Below are 14,224 nucleotides of genomic sequence, written 5' to 3'. Positions count from 1 at the left end.
CCCCATTCGGATCTCCGGGCGGGGACTACTCAGGAGGATGTCGTTATCAGGAGGAAGAAAACTGGCGTTCTACGAATCGGAGCGTGGAATGTCAGATCCCTTAATCGGGCAGGTCGGTTAGAAAATTTAAAAAGGGAAATGGATAGGTTAAAGTTAGATATAGTGGGGATTAGTGAAGTTCGGTGGCAGGAGGAACAAGACTTCTGGTCAGGTGACTACAGTGTTATAAACACAAAATCAAATAGGGGTAATGCAGGAGTAGGTTTAATAATGAATAGGAAAATAGGAATGCGGGTAAGCTACTACAAACAGCATAGTGAACGCATTATTGTGGTCAAGATAGATACGATGCCCACACCTACTACAGTAGTACAAGTTTATATGCCAACTAGCTCTGCAGATGATGAAGAAATTGAAGAAATGTACGATGAAATAAAAGAAATTGTTCAGATAGTGAAGGGAGACGAAAATTTAATAGTAATGGGTGACTGGAATTCGAGTGTAGGAAAAGGGAGAGAAGGAAACATAGTAGGTGAATATGGATTGGAGCTAAGAAATGAAAGAGGAAGCCGTCTAGTAGAATTTTGCACAGAGCACAACTTAATCATAGCTAACACTTGGTTTAAGAATCATGAAAGAAGGTTGTATACGTGGAAGAACCCTGGAGATACTAAAAGGTATCAAATAGATTATATAATGGTAAGACAGAGATTTAGGAACCAGGTTTTAAGTTGTAAGACATTTCCAGGGACAGATGTGGACTCGGACCACAATCTATTGGTTATGACCTGTAGATTAAAGCTGAAGAAACTGCAAAAATGTGGGAAATTAAGGAGATGGGACCTGGATAAACTGAAAGAACCAGAGGTTGTACAGAGTTTCAGGGAAAGCATAAGGGGACAATTGACAGGAATAGGGGAAAGAAATACAGTAGAAGAAGAATGGGTAGCTCTGAGGGATTTAGTAGTGAAGGCAGCAGAGGATAAAGTAGGTAAAAAGACGAGGGCTGCTAGAAATCCTTGGGTAACAGAAGAAATATTGAATTTAATTGATGAAAGGAGAAAATATAAAAATGCAGTAAATGAAGCAGGCAAAAAGGAATACAAACGTCTCAAAAATGAGATCGACAGGAAGTGCAAAATGGCTAAACAGGGATGGCCTGAGGACAAATGTAAGGATGTAGAAGCTTATCTCACTAGGGGTAAGATAGATACTGCCTACAGGAAAATTAAAGAGACCTTTGGAGAGAAGAGAACCACGTGTATGAATATCAAGAGCTCAGATGGGAACCCAGTTCTAAGCAAAGAAGGGAAGGCAGAAAGGTGGAAGGAGTATATAGAAGCTTTATACAAGGGTGATGTACTTGAGGACAATATTATGGAAATGGAAGAGGATGTAGATGAAGACGAAACGGGAGATACGATACTGCGTGAAGAGTTTGACAGAGCACTGAAAGATCTGAGTCGAAACAAGGCCCCCGGAGTAGACAACATTCCATTAGAACTACTGACGGCCTTGGGAGAGCCAGTCATGACAAAACTCTACCAGCTGGTGAGCAAGATGTATGAGACAGGCGAAATACCCTCAGACTTCAAGAAGAATATAATAATTCCAATCCCAAAGAAAGCAGGTGCTGGCAGATGTGAAAATTACCGAACTGTCAGTTTAATAAGTCACAGCTGCAAAATACTAACGCGAATTCTTTACAGACGAATGGAAAAACTGGTAGATGCGGACCTCGGGGAGGATCAGTTTGGATTCCGTCGAAATGTTGGAACACGTGAGGCAATACTGACTTTACGACTTATCTTAGAAGAAAGATTAAGAAAAGGCAAACCTATGTTTCTAGCATTTGTAGACTTAGAGAAAGCTTTTGACAATGTTGACTGGAATACTCTTTTTCAAATTCTAAAGGTGGCATGGGTAAAATACAGGGAGCGAAAGGCTATTTACAATTTGTACAGAAACCAGATGGCCGTCGTAAAAGTCGAGGGGCATGAAAGGGAAGCAGTGGTTGGGAAAGGAGTGAGACAGGGTTGTAGCCTCTCCCCGATGTTATTCAATCTGTATATTGAGCAAGCAGTAAAGGAAACAAAAGAAAAATTCGGAGTAGGTATTAAAATTCATGGAGACGAAGTAAAAACTTTGAGGTTCGCCGATGACATTGTAATTCTGTCAGAGACGGCAAAGGACTTGGAAGAGCAGTTGAACGGAATGGACAGTGTCTTGAAAGGAGGATATAAGATGAACATCAACAAAAGCAAAATGAGGATAATGGAATGTAGTCAAATTAAATCGGGTGATGGTGAGGGAATTAGATTAGGAAATGAGACACTTAAAGTAGTAAAGGAGTTTTGCTATTTAGGAAGTAAAATAACTGATGATGGTCGAAGTAGAGAGGATATAAAATGTAGACTGGCAATGGCAAAGGAAAGTGTTTCTGAAGAACAGAAATTTGTTAACATTGAATATAGATTTATGTATCAGGAAGTCGTTTCTGAAAGTATTTGTTTGGAGCGTAGCCATGTATGGAAGTGAAACATGGACGATAACTAGTTTGGACAAGAAGAGAATAGAAGCTTTCGAAATGTGGTGCTACAGAAGAATACTGAAGATAAGGTGGATAGATCACGTAACTAATGAGGAGGTATTGAATAGGATTGGGGAGAAGAGAAGTTTGTGGCACAACTTGACTAGAAGAGGGGATAGGTTGGTAGGACATGTTTTGAGGCATCAAGGGATCACAAATTTAGCGTTGGAGGGCAGCGTGGAGGGTAAAAATCGTAGAGGGAGACCGAGAGATGAGTACACTAAGCAGATTCAGAAGGATGTAGGTTGCACTAGGTACTGGGAGATGAAGCAGCTTGCACAGGATAGAGTAGCATGGAGAGCTGCATCAAACCAGTCTCAGGACTGAAGACAACAGCAACAACATAAGTCTCTGAATTCTTCACACTTTTCAAACTAATTTTTGAGGAGGCATAAATGTGGCCACTTTTGAAGCAGCAGCTAAGGAAAATAAATAGATAACTTCAGATATTAGAATGTCCTCTAAGCCTTTTTAAATAGTTCAGATTGTTAGAAAACAAAAAGTTGTGCTAAATCCGAGTTTTAAATTATAATAACAGTTACAAAGTCGCTGCAAAAATGGATAATCTAATGAAAAAAAAATATATAGTGCATAAAATAAAAGTACCGAACAGTAATATGGGACATCATGATGTAAAATATCAGAAAATTCAGACACAAGTGTACAACAGGTAAAATAACACGCAAATCAACGATGGAAGAAGAGTAACAGAAAATTAACATGAACTAGCAAATTTTGTAAATATATTTAAAAAATGTTATTTCAGTGGGTCCAAATGCAATGCCGGTCTCTGTTCTGAAGGCTTGCATGGACAGCATACAAGCTCCATTAACACACAGATGACGCACTAGTTGTTCTCCTACTAAAAGAAAAGTAATACAGAAAAATATTGAAAACCAAATGACAAATTCATTGTTAGCATTCTTAAAAATTATAAAATCGATCATTAAAGGCAGACTAATGAATTATCTAAATAAAAACAACCTTATTAACACAATAAAGTTTGGTTCACAGGTAGCAGAAGTACAACATGGACCATAACAGAGTTTACAAAAGTTTTACTGGATGTTCTTGATGTGAATGACAGTGTAACAGGCATAGTTTAGACCTGTCCAAGGCATCTGACACTGCTGACCTTAAAATATTACTTAACTATAAGAGAAGTAGGTAATGAATGGTTCCAGTCATATTTGGAAAACAGGGTGCACAAAATGTAGAGAAAGCCCACACTTCTTATTATGGTAACCGATTGTCGAACTGAAAAGTATAAATTAAGGCTACCTCAGGGGAATGTATTAGGACCAATTCTGTTTCTGTTCTCAATGACTTTCAGAAAATATGAGACTTTGAGGGGGAAAAAACTGACATTCTAAATATAAATTATAAATTTACACATTGTTGAGTCCATGGGTCTAGTGGTAAAGCGCATGCTAGGAAACGAAAAAATTGTCGGACTGAATCCTGTATGGACCATGGAACATTTCAATCTGCTGTTAACCTAGACTTCACTTCCCAATGTTTTCTAGATCTGCCAGGAACTGACATGTTGGCTGAGATTCCACATTACACTGTAGAATTACTGGATAGGTTAGGCGCACACAAGTCACCGAAGTGACAACCAATTGAAAGACTTGTACCAGACCACTATGCCACATGGAATTATAATTATTAATAATAATAATAATTATTATTATTATCATCAATATTATAATTATTATTATTGTTGTTGTTGTTTAGAGACTGTGTAGCAAACACAAACTTTTTAGGAGTGAATATTGATTATTTACTGACATGTAATGAACATATGGAGATACTGGCAAGGAGAACATCATCAGCATGTTCCACGCTTTGGGTACCACATCAGTATGCAACATGTTTTGATGACATGCTATTCCTATGAACACTTGATTCTTAGGATTATGATACTTTTCTGAGGCTCAAATGTGTGAAACATGGACACAATTTTCAAACTGCAGGAAAGGCTATAAGGATAATAATTAAAAGTAGTAGTCACATTCACTGAAATGAAACTTTTTTCTAAATAGCATTTTCTATTAGAAATTGTAATAGTGTAATAATTTGTACAAGAGGATAAAAGACATGACTGAAAAACATTTCTTTACATAGGCTGTCAAAGCAAACCTCTTCAATAACGCATACAATATCATTAAGGACCGCTTAGAGAACTCAAGAGTACTGGTTGTGGTAATTAAAACAGGTGACAGTGTCACATTATAAATACACTACAAATGTGATTGTTTTTAGAGGAAATCATGTCCCAAGATTGGTAGTGCATAATGCCTTACCATTCTCCTGAATTCAGCATCTCATTCATTTTGACAGGACATTGCCTCAGTTTTTCAGACATACAAAGGGGCAGACATGAATATGTCACAAAGGAATGGCAAGAATAAGATTTTCACTCTGCAGCAGAATATGCACAGGTATGAAACATCCTGGCAAATTAAAACTGTGTGCCAGATCGAGGCTCAAACTCAGAACCTTTGCCTTTTGTGGGTAAGTGCTCCACCAGCTGAGCTAACTGAGCACAAGTCAAGACCTGTCCCACCATCTTTACTACTGCCAGTACCTCGTCTCCCCCTTTCCAGACTTTATAGAAGTTCTCCTGCGAAATTTGCAGGACTAACACTCCTGAAAGAAAATATATTGTAGAGATATGGCTTAGCCACAGCCTGAGGGATGTTTTCAGAATGAAATTTTCACTCTGCAGTGGAGTGTGCACTGATATGAAACTTCCTGGTATATCGTATTTGAAGACTCATATTTCCCAAAGTAGAAGTTGCCATGTTGTTAAATATTTTTACCTTGTTCTTCTTCGAAGCACAAATATGGAATTTCAGAGAAGGGATTGAGAAATGGCGAACTGGAACTACTTGTGACACAGATGTGAACAACGTGATCATCATATCTTTTGATGTTTGCACTTCACATTTGTGTGCCCATCTATCTTCCTCATTGTGTACAGCATTAGTTGAGAAAACAATATCAGTGGCTCTTTTTTTCCTCTTTGTAGTTAGGAGTGTGGAGTTTATAAACCATTAAAATTATTTTTATGTTATTACAATTAGAATATCAACTGCAAAGGACTGAGCACTTGAACTTTAAATTGATCTTCTTATTTCAGAAGCTGACAGTCAAATACAAGCTCCAAAAACTCAGACTTCAGGTGTGAATTCACCTTCTCCAGCTCTAGAAACAAGCACCTCTGGGAAAAAAATCTCAGGAAAGAAGAAATCCTTAGAAATTATTGGTAATGAATTCAGCTGATCACATCGTTAATTCGTAACCTGTGCTGGTTTAATTAATTTACAAGTTATTTCTTTATTACTGCAGAAAGCTGGAAGGGCAGTCTGAAGCAAAAGAAGTCAAGTTTGAACAAAACAAAAAAGATTGTACAACCTATTCCATTAGATATGACAGGAAGACCAGTGTTTCCAATAGTTCTCGGAGGACTCACAGTGCACAGTTTGGGTGAGGTAAATAACTTGTCAATTTCAATTATTCTTTAGATTTATTAGTGTTTGGATTCTTTTCACATAGAATCAAGCTAATCTATCATATATATGAATATTAGTTTACATATTATATAATTTAAATTTTGATGTGGAGGTCAAACTACAGCTTGTTATTATGAGAACTAGGAGCAGATTATCTGCATGGTAGTAGGTGAAGTAGGAACAGCTTGAACAGATATGAGAAACAATAGTTGTCAGTAATTATAGAGGAAAAGGGGCAAGATGTAATCTTGATCCAAGTTGTTGCATATTACAAATTTATGTATGGTCCCAGGGTCACTGTAATTGGTAAGCTTCTCAGGTTACTCTTCTTAGCCTGCACTCACTATTGGTTTGGTAAACCCAAGGTTCCCAATCTGATAATTGGGCAGCACTGCTAGCCACTTATTATAGCATACTGTAGCCATATTTCAGTGAGCGGGATAAACAATGGTGGAACGTTATGCCTTGGAGAACTGAATTCTTGACTCAGCTTCAGGGCTCATGAATGTGATACAAACTGCTTTTAAAGGTTTCCCACCCTGTAATAGTTGCAGTAAAAGTGCTGAATACCTGCTGTGAAGAGTGGCCAAAGTAAACCTGGCCCAGAAAATATTTGCAAAGCTGACATGAATTGTGTGTTTCAGTTAATCAACAGGAGAACTGTTCCTAACAGAAGATTCTAGAGGTGGTCAGCACTGACCATTCTAATTGTTACATTATGGTGTCATGAAAAGCCAAATCACATTTCAGTCCAGTTTTGATTTAGCTACCCTATATTACAAGCTTTTTGCAATAAGGAAAAAGGCAGCTAAAGTGTTGCTTGCGTAGGAACATTACATCTTAATAAATGAAAAGCACCAGTTTGCTTTTGTTCTACAGTATTACTTTTATTGTTTTAACCACTTTTCTGGTTAAAAGGCCATCTTCAGACATTAAAAGTTTGAAGATGGCCTTGTAAACCAAAAGCTGGCTAACACAATAAAAGTAAAACTGTAGAACAAAAGCAAACTGGTGCTTTTTATTGATTATAATGTTGTTCTACCAAGAACCGATGGAAGATTCAGTTAACATTACATCTGGGTTGCTGCTTCCAGCTGAATCAGGTTAAAATGATTTAACCACAATCTTCTGAATCCCCATTAGAACCATCTGATGTTTTTTCTGGTTTTATCAACCTACACCAAACAGCATTTCTCCATCCAGTCAAATGTTTTCTGTTTGCAGTGTACCAAAGAAAGAGTGTGGCAACCATTTGGAGATGCACAAATCATTCCCGGGTTTAAGAGTGAGATCAGAATGATCTCTCTTCTCAGATTACAGGCTATAAGTTCAAAAAGGTAGTGGCATACCTATGACTATCCTTGCTAGAGTTAAGGGATATTTGAAATGCTGAAAAAAAAATCTATCACAAAGTTCCTGTATGATTAGAGTTCCATAATTCTTCAGCTTAGAGCCAAGAGATTATTTTGCGCAAAACAGAGGAAGTGTATAAGACATGTGTGCTTAGCTGCATGTTGATTGAGGTTCAAAGTTGAACGTGTGATTTCTCGTTGGTTAAATGATGGAGGAACATATGTGAGTGACCAGCAACTGTAATATGAAACATGAAATGGTTATGAAACAAAAAATATCTGAATGGTTATTCTTGAAGAGATGACAATCTCATCTTTGATATGATCTGATATGTATTTACAATTGGAATGATGTAATTTTTAATATATTCTTGGATGATGTCTGTTTATATTAACACTAGCAGTAAATGTCTTCTGTTAAGTAAGTTCAGTTCCATTTCAGAAATGTAATATATTTCTGTACTTATCTTGGCTAATTTTGTGAGAAATGTGTTTTTGCAGTGCAATTTCAAAAAGTAGTTGACACAAAAATATGGCAGCTATTTGGAACATGGCACGTGCACAAAACAGATCAGGCCATTAGGAAACCATGAATCAGTGATAAAGAGAGTGATAGTAAGAGCTCGAAATCAAATGTTTGTAAAGATACTGCAGGATTGTTGACAAAATGTAACAGTTGTTGGAAAATTTTCATGCAATTTTTACATTTTATAACACTACCACTGCCCCTAAAGTACAAACCATCATTTGAAAGGTCACAGTTTAGGCTGATTACAGAAGTAAAATAGCTGGTGTCATATGAGGGCATTGCATTCAATGTTTGGCCTTATTCGTGGATGTAGCAGTTGGGAAATGTAAGAAAGTAACAAACTAATTGTGGAACTGAATTTGCAAAGTATAACTTACAGGGTCAACATCCTGTGACAGTACATCTGGGTGGAAATACAGTCGAATCTAGTCTAGTGGAGCAATGTCGTACTTGGAGGCTGGCAGCAGTGGGGTGGAAAGCCAGTGACGTAGTGTAGCTGGCAATGATCTGCTTGATGTGGCTGTCTAAAGAGAACTGATTTCCATTTATGCTTGATTATATTGCTGTTTTTGTAATTCTCCTCACAGCTGCCTTGCACATCTGGCAGTCACATGTTCGTAGTTATTGCTCCTTGTGGCAGAGCACCTTAACCGATGATGTCCACAGTCTCTTCTATCGAGCCATTTCCATCACAGTCTCTTCTATCGAGCCATTTCCATGTCCGGGCATATAAAAACTTCCGTGGTTCTGGAGCTGATGGATTGGCATTTAAGTCTGGCTCTGTGGCTGTTGGTGGTGGTATTGCTGGTGGTGGTGGTGGTCATTGTCTTGTTGCTGGCATTGGCAGTGGCACAGTGACTTATCAGGCATCAAAACCCTTCAGTAGCACATGTGGTTGATGTATTTCCAAATCATTCCCACCTCTGTTTTGTTCAGTGGCCATTGATTTATTCTAAAAATTGATGATGGTGCCAGGGAGCTAGAGAGGTTTTGCATTGCTGGGTGTAGTATGATACATTCTTAATAATATGGCCTGTGCTGTCCCCCTATTCTTAACCTGGACCATATGTATCTGTACCAGATGTTCTGCTGGACCATTGAAAGATCGAGCATATAGATGATGCTGTATGCCATTGAGGGCACATAAGTTAAAAATGGTTTGAGATCAGAATTGTAGCTCATTGCAAATGAATGAGATAACACCTAGTGGTGGCTTCTCCTGAGGTGTGGGCATTTGTCCCAGATAGATGTGAATAGACATCTGTTACCGCCATCCACTTACATTGTTGAAACGGTCCAGTAAAATCTACGTTGAGTCAGCCCTAGGGACACTATGCTGGTTCAGATGCAGTGCACACCTGGCAGCTCACCACTATCTTAGTGATGTCAAGATGCAAACCATGCTAGTGTACATACTGGCATGCAAGCTGTTTGGCTCTGGACATGCTTTGTTGTCACTGAAGGAGGAGCTCTAACACTCTGACTTAAGAGCACCAGGGATAATCATCTAGTCAACTTCAGGGTCACTGGTAACAGAAGTATAGTCTTTGGAACACTTTAGGCTGGTGGTGGACTGAGAACAGGCTTTTGGCCACTTGCTGTCTTAGTAGGAATCCTAGTGGCCACCCTTTGTATGTGTACTCCCAGATATCCCATAAAGGATGGTCTTTAGCCATTGCATCTGCTGTTTGTATTACTGTCAGCAGAATATTTATTTGCTGTACGTATTTGTATCCGTGGACCATTCTGTACAATGGTATTGGACAAGTTTACATGAAGTTTGAAAAATTACAAGTTTCAAAACATAACTGAATCCATACTTCAGTAAAATAATGACTTATTTCTCCAAAAATAGCCTCTAAAAAAGAAGCATCTAAAAAAAGCTGGTATACATACATAATTACCAAAGATCAAAATCACTTTATCCTTTCTGAAAGTTTTTTTGCATATTTGCAGAGTTACATATGAAACATTACCATAATTTTTTTGCTTCAAGGTATTCATTAACACTATATGGACAGGTTTTAATGAAGTGGCATTTTTTAAATTTTTTTAAAGCACACATTTCTTGTTATCTTTATATAGATTGGAAAACTATTGTATAGAAGACATCATGTTTTTACAGGCTCTTTGTCAGCTGATTTCCTTCAATATGATAATAATTTTTATTTCTTGTGTTACAGTTGTGGATATCTCTGTTTAACAATGCAGCACAATTACTTTTTCATAAATACGAGGGTTGAATGAAATGCCTCCACCTTTGTTAATGGGTTTGGATGGGAATATTTTAATAAATCAAATACGGAAATAATCCTTAGAATGTGATCTTTAATTACCAATATTAACTTTTCCACATAAGCAGCAGCCAATTGAATACATTTCTGCCAACAATGAACAAATTTTCTGAAGCCACCACGGAAAAAGTCAACACACTGTTTCTGCAACCACAGTCTCACAGTTCTCATAATGTCTTCATCAGAAGCCTAATGATGTCCTCGCAGATCATCTTTCATTATTGGGAACAGATGGAAATCAGACGGTGGTGAATCTGGACTGTATGGAGAATGCCGTATGGTGGTGAGATTCAGTCTCTGAAGTTCTGCTGTGGTGGCACATGAAGTGTGTGGTTTGGAATTGTCATGCTGCAGGAAAACGTTTCTCTTTTCCTTTCGGACCCTTGTTAGCCATTGTTTAAGAGTTTTCAGCATTGTGATGTAACACTCTAAATTTATTGTTGCTCCACAATCAAGGAAATCAACATGGATAACACTGTATGCATCCCATAACACTGTGGCCATGATTTTTCCAGCTGAGCGATGCATCTTGAATATCTTTTTCTGGGGCGAGTCTTTGTATCGATATTCCATAGACTGACATTTTGTCTCATACTGGTGTACCCACATTTCATTTGAATAGAGAAAGGCGTCACCTTAATTCTCGTAATGCAAGAGGAGTTCCTGGCAAATTTCAAGTCTGTGTGCTTTCATTTCGGGAGTCAGCATTATCCACAGATCTTCTGAAGGCCAAGCAAAGCAATAATGTGACCCACACATTCTTGTGAAATGTTGATTGTGCTTGCAATTTGTCTCTGAGTCATATGACGATCGTCCTGAATCAATCTGTCAACACTTTGCTTGTGAAACTCGGTGGTTGCTGTCACAGGATGGCCAATTCTTTGTTTGTCACGCAGGTCAGATGTTACCACCTCAACATTTTTAAACTTACTTGCCCAATGACACACAGTAATCACATCAACACAATTACCATTAACTGCTTTCATTCTGTGATGAATCTCCTTTGGGGTGACACCTTCTGCTGTCAAGAATTCAACAACTGCACATTGCTTAAATCATGCTGACCGACCATCTGTGCAGGGTTCCATACGTTACACTGTAACAACACAACTGATCAATGCTAAGCCTTCTCACCAACTGGAGCTGTATAGAAAAGGCTATGGAAGAAGCCAGTACCTGCCGCATACCAATGCTGCCAACTGTTGAAGAGTTACGGAGGTGGAGGCATTACTTTTCAGTCAACCCTCGTAATTGTTTCATACACTGAAGCGCGAATGAAACTGGTACAGGCATGCATATTCACATACAAAGATATGTAAACAGGCACGATATGATGCTGCAGATAGTAATGCCTATATAAGACAACTAGTGTCTGGTGCAGTTGTTAGATCAGTTACTGCTGCTATAATGGCAGGTTATCAAGCTTTAAGTGAGTCTCAAAATGGTGTTATAGTCGGCACTCAAGCAATGGAACAAATCATGTCTGAGGTAGTGATGAAGTGGTATGTGATATGTGATTTATTCATCTCATTATGTACAATTTTCAAATCCTTCTGATTTGATGTACAGGAGACATGTCAAGGTTTACAGAAGAGATGTTTTTCACTTCTTTAAGAGAAATACAAAAGTTTACATTATATTTTACATTTCTAAGTTACAGCTACACATGTACATAAAATAATACATGTAATACAATCCCTGTGTTCAGACTGTGAAGCTGTCCTCAATGAATTCATTGACAGAATAACAACATTTTTCCACCAGAAGAGTAAAGAGCAATCTTTTCAGTGAACCAATCTCCATTTTAAATATATTACTGCCTTTTATTTTATTGAAAATTTTTAACCCCATATACTCTGGCATTTGGGCATAAAGTTTTAAACGATGTGTTGGAAGTTTGAAGTTATCTCTGTGGGGTTTTTCGCATATGACCATTTCATTAATGTACTGTGAATATCAGGAATCCAATAAAACATCAAATCTCCAGCATCACTGTGGCCAGAAAAAGATCCTGCAAGAACTGGATGATTGATGACTGAAGAGAATCATTCAGTGTGACAGAAGTGCAACCCTTCTGCAAATTGCTGCAAATTTCAGTGCTGGGCCATCAACAAGTGTCACCGTGCAAACCATTCAATGAACCATCATTGATAAAGGCTTTCAGAGCCAAAGGCTCACTCATGTCCCCTTGATGACTGCACTAAACAAAGCTTTATGCCTTGCCTGGGACTGTAAACACTGACATTGGACTGTTGATGACTGGAAACATGTTGCGTGGTCGGACAAGTCTTGTTTCAGATTGTATCGAGCAGATGGACATGTATGGGTAGGGAGACAACCTCAAGAATCCCTGGACTCTGCATGTCAGCAGGGGACTGTTGAAGCTGGTGGAGATTCTGTAACGGTTTGGGACATGTGCAGCTGGAGTCATATGGGATCCCTCATACATCTAGATATGACTCTGACAGGTATGTAAGCATCCTGTCTGATCATCTGCATCCATTCATATCCATTGTGCATTCCTATGGACTTGGACAGTTCCAGCAGGATAATGCGACACCCCATACGTCCAGAATAGCTACAGAGTGGCTCCAGGAACACACTTCTGAGTTTAAACACTTCAGCTGGCCACCAGACTCACCAGACATGAAAATTATTGAGCATATTTGGGATGCCTTGCAACGTGCTGTTCAGAAGACATTCCACCCCATCACACTTTTATGGATTTATGGACAGCTCTGCAGGATTCACGGTGTCTGTTCCCTCCAGCACTACTTCAGACATTAATCGAGTCCATTTCACATTGTGTTGCGGCACTTCTGCGTGCTTGCGGGCACCCTATGCGATATTAGCCAGGTGTACCAGTTTCTGTGGCTTTTCAGTGTAAAACAGAAAACTTGCATTTCATGTTTTCCGTAAATCATTCATATTAAAGACTAGGCTGATATAGTCATTAAGACCAATACCAGCTTCTTCATCCATTCTTAGCTTTTAGAGCTTATGTTCCATCTGTTATCAGGACTTACAATTTGGATGAGTGGTGTTCAAATCTCCAGCCAGTCTTCCTGATTTAGATTTTCCATAATTTTCCTTTGCTGTAGCAGAAGAATGTTGAATGCCTTCTTCCAGAGGATCACTGTCAATTTCTCTTCCCAGTCTGCTTCAGCATAGTTACCATCTCTAACGACTGTAACATTCACAGGGTACCAAATAATTAGCAGTGTGGTAAAAAAAGTTACCAAATGATGCCATTATTATTGATAATTCTATTTTATAGTTACATATATTAGTTTTAAAACTTTTTAGTGGCAGATAACACTGTGTACTGTTGTTTAATTTTGCAGGTTGTGTCTGATAGACCTGATTATCACACAGAAGAGTTCATTTTTCCTGTGGGTTTTTGCTCAACAAGAGTTTATGGGAGCCTTCTAGACCCAGAAAAGAAATGTGTGTACACTTGCAAGGTTCTTGATGGAGGAACATTACCCAGGTAATAATGATGATGTAACTGCCATTGAATCTGAGCTTATATTTTCCCTTATCTTTTCGCAATGTAAGTGTTTTACATGTTCCTGCTGGGGTGTCTCATGTTTGCCAGCTTTATGTTCTGACCCATGCTGCTTAATAACAAGAAGTAAAAAAGACTTATATGTCAAACAATGCCTGTGGAGGCCCAGATTCGATTCCCAGCTGGGTTGGAGATTTTCTCCACTGAGGGATTGGGTGTTTGTCGTCTTCATCCTCCTCATTTCATCCTCATCAACATGCAAGCTGCCAAAGTGGCGCCACCTCAAAAAACTTGCACCAGGGAATCGGGTCTACCTGTCGGGAGGCGCTTGCCACACGACATTTCATTTCCTTTCTTACGTCAAATGGGGGAAAGTCCAGGTTGGAATAACAACAATATTATGAAAAGGATAGATTGCTAATCACAATAAAGA

The 14,224-nt window shown here is 38.5% G+C and overlaps 1 protein-coding gene across 1 annotated transcript in view; it reads left to right on the top strand.

Moving 5' to 3' along the window:
- The window catches only part of LOC126279016 (transforming growth factor beta regulator 1), a 70,552-nt gene that overhangs the window by 27,620 nt on the left and 28,708 nt on the right, over positions 1 to 14,224 (top strand). The window contains exons 3-5 of the mRNA XM_049979401.1: positions 5,736 to 5,861; positions 5,945 to 6,087; positions 13,628 to 13,773. Of these exons, the coding sequence (XP_049835358.1) occupies positions 5,736 to 5,861; positions 5,945 to 6,087; positions 13,628 to 13,773 (415 nt within the window). The remainder of the gene's footprint in view (positions 1 to 5,735; positions 5,862 to 5,944; positions 6,088 to 13,627; positions 13,774 to 14,224) is intronic.

This window comes from Schistocerca gregaria, chromosome 6, assembly GCF_023897955.1.
Source record: "Schistocerca gregaria isolate iqSchGreg1 chromosome 6, iqSchGreg1.2, whole genome shotgun sequence".
Classification (NCBI taxonomy): Eukaryota; Metazoa; Arthropoda; class Insecta; order Orthoptera; family Acrididae; genus Schistocerca; species Schistocerca gregaria.
Note: the sequence above shows the minus strand (reverse complement) of the source record. Positions and strands in the feature narration are given on the sequence as shown.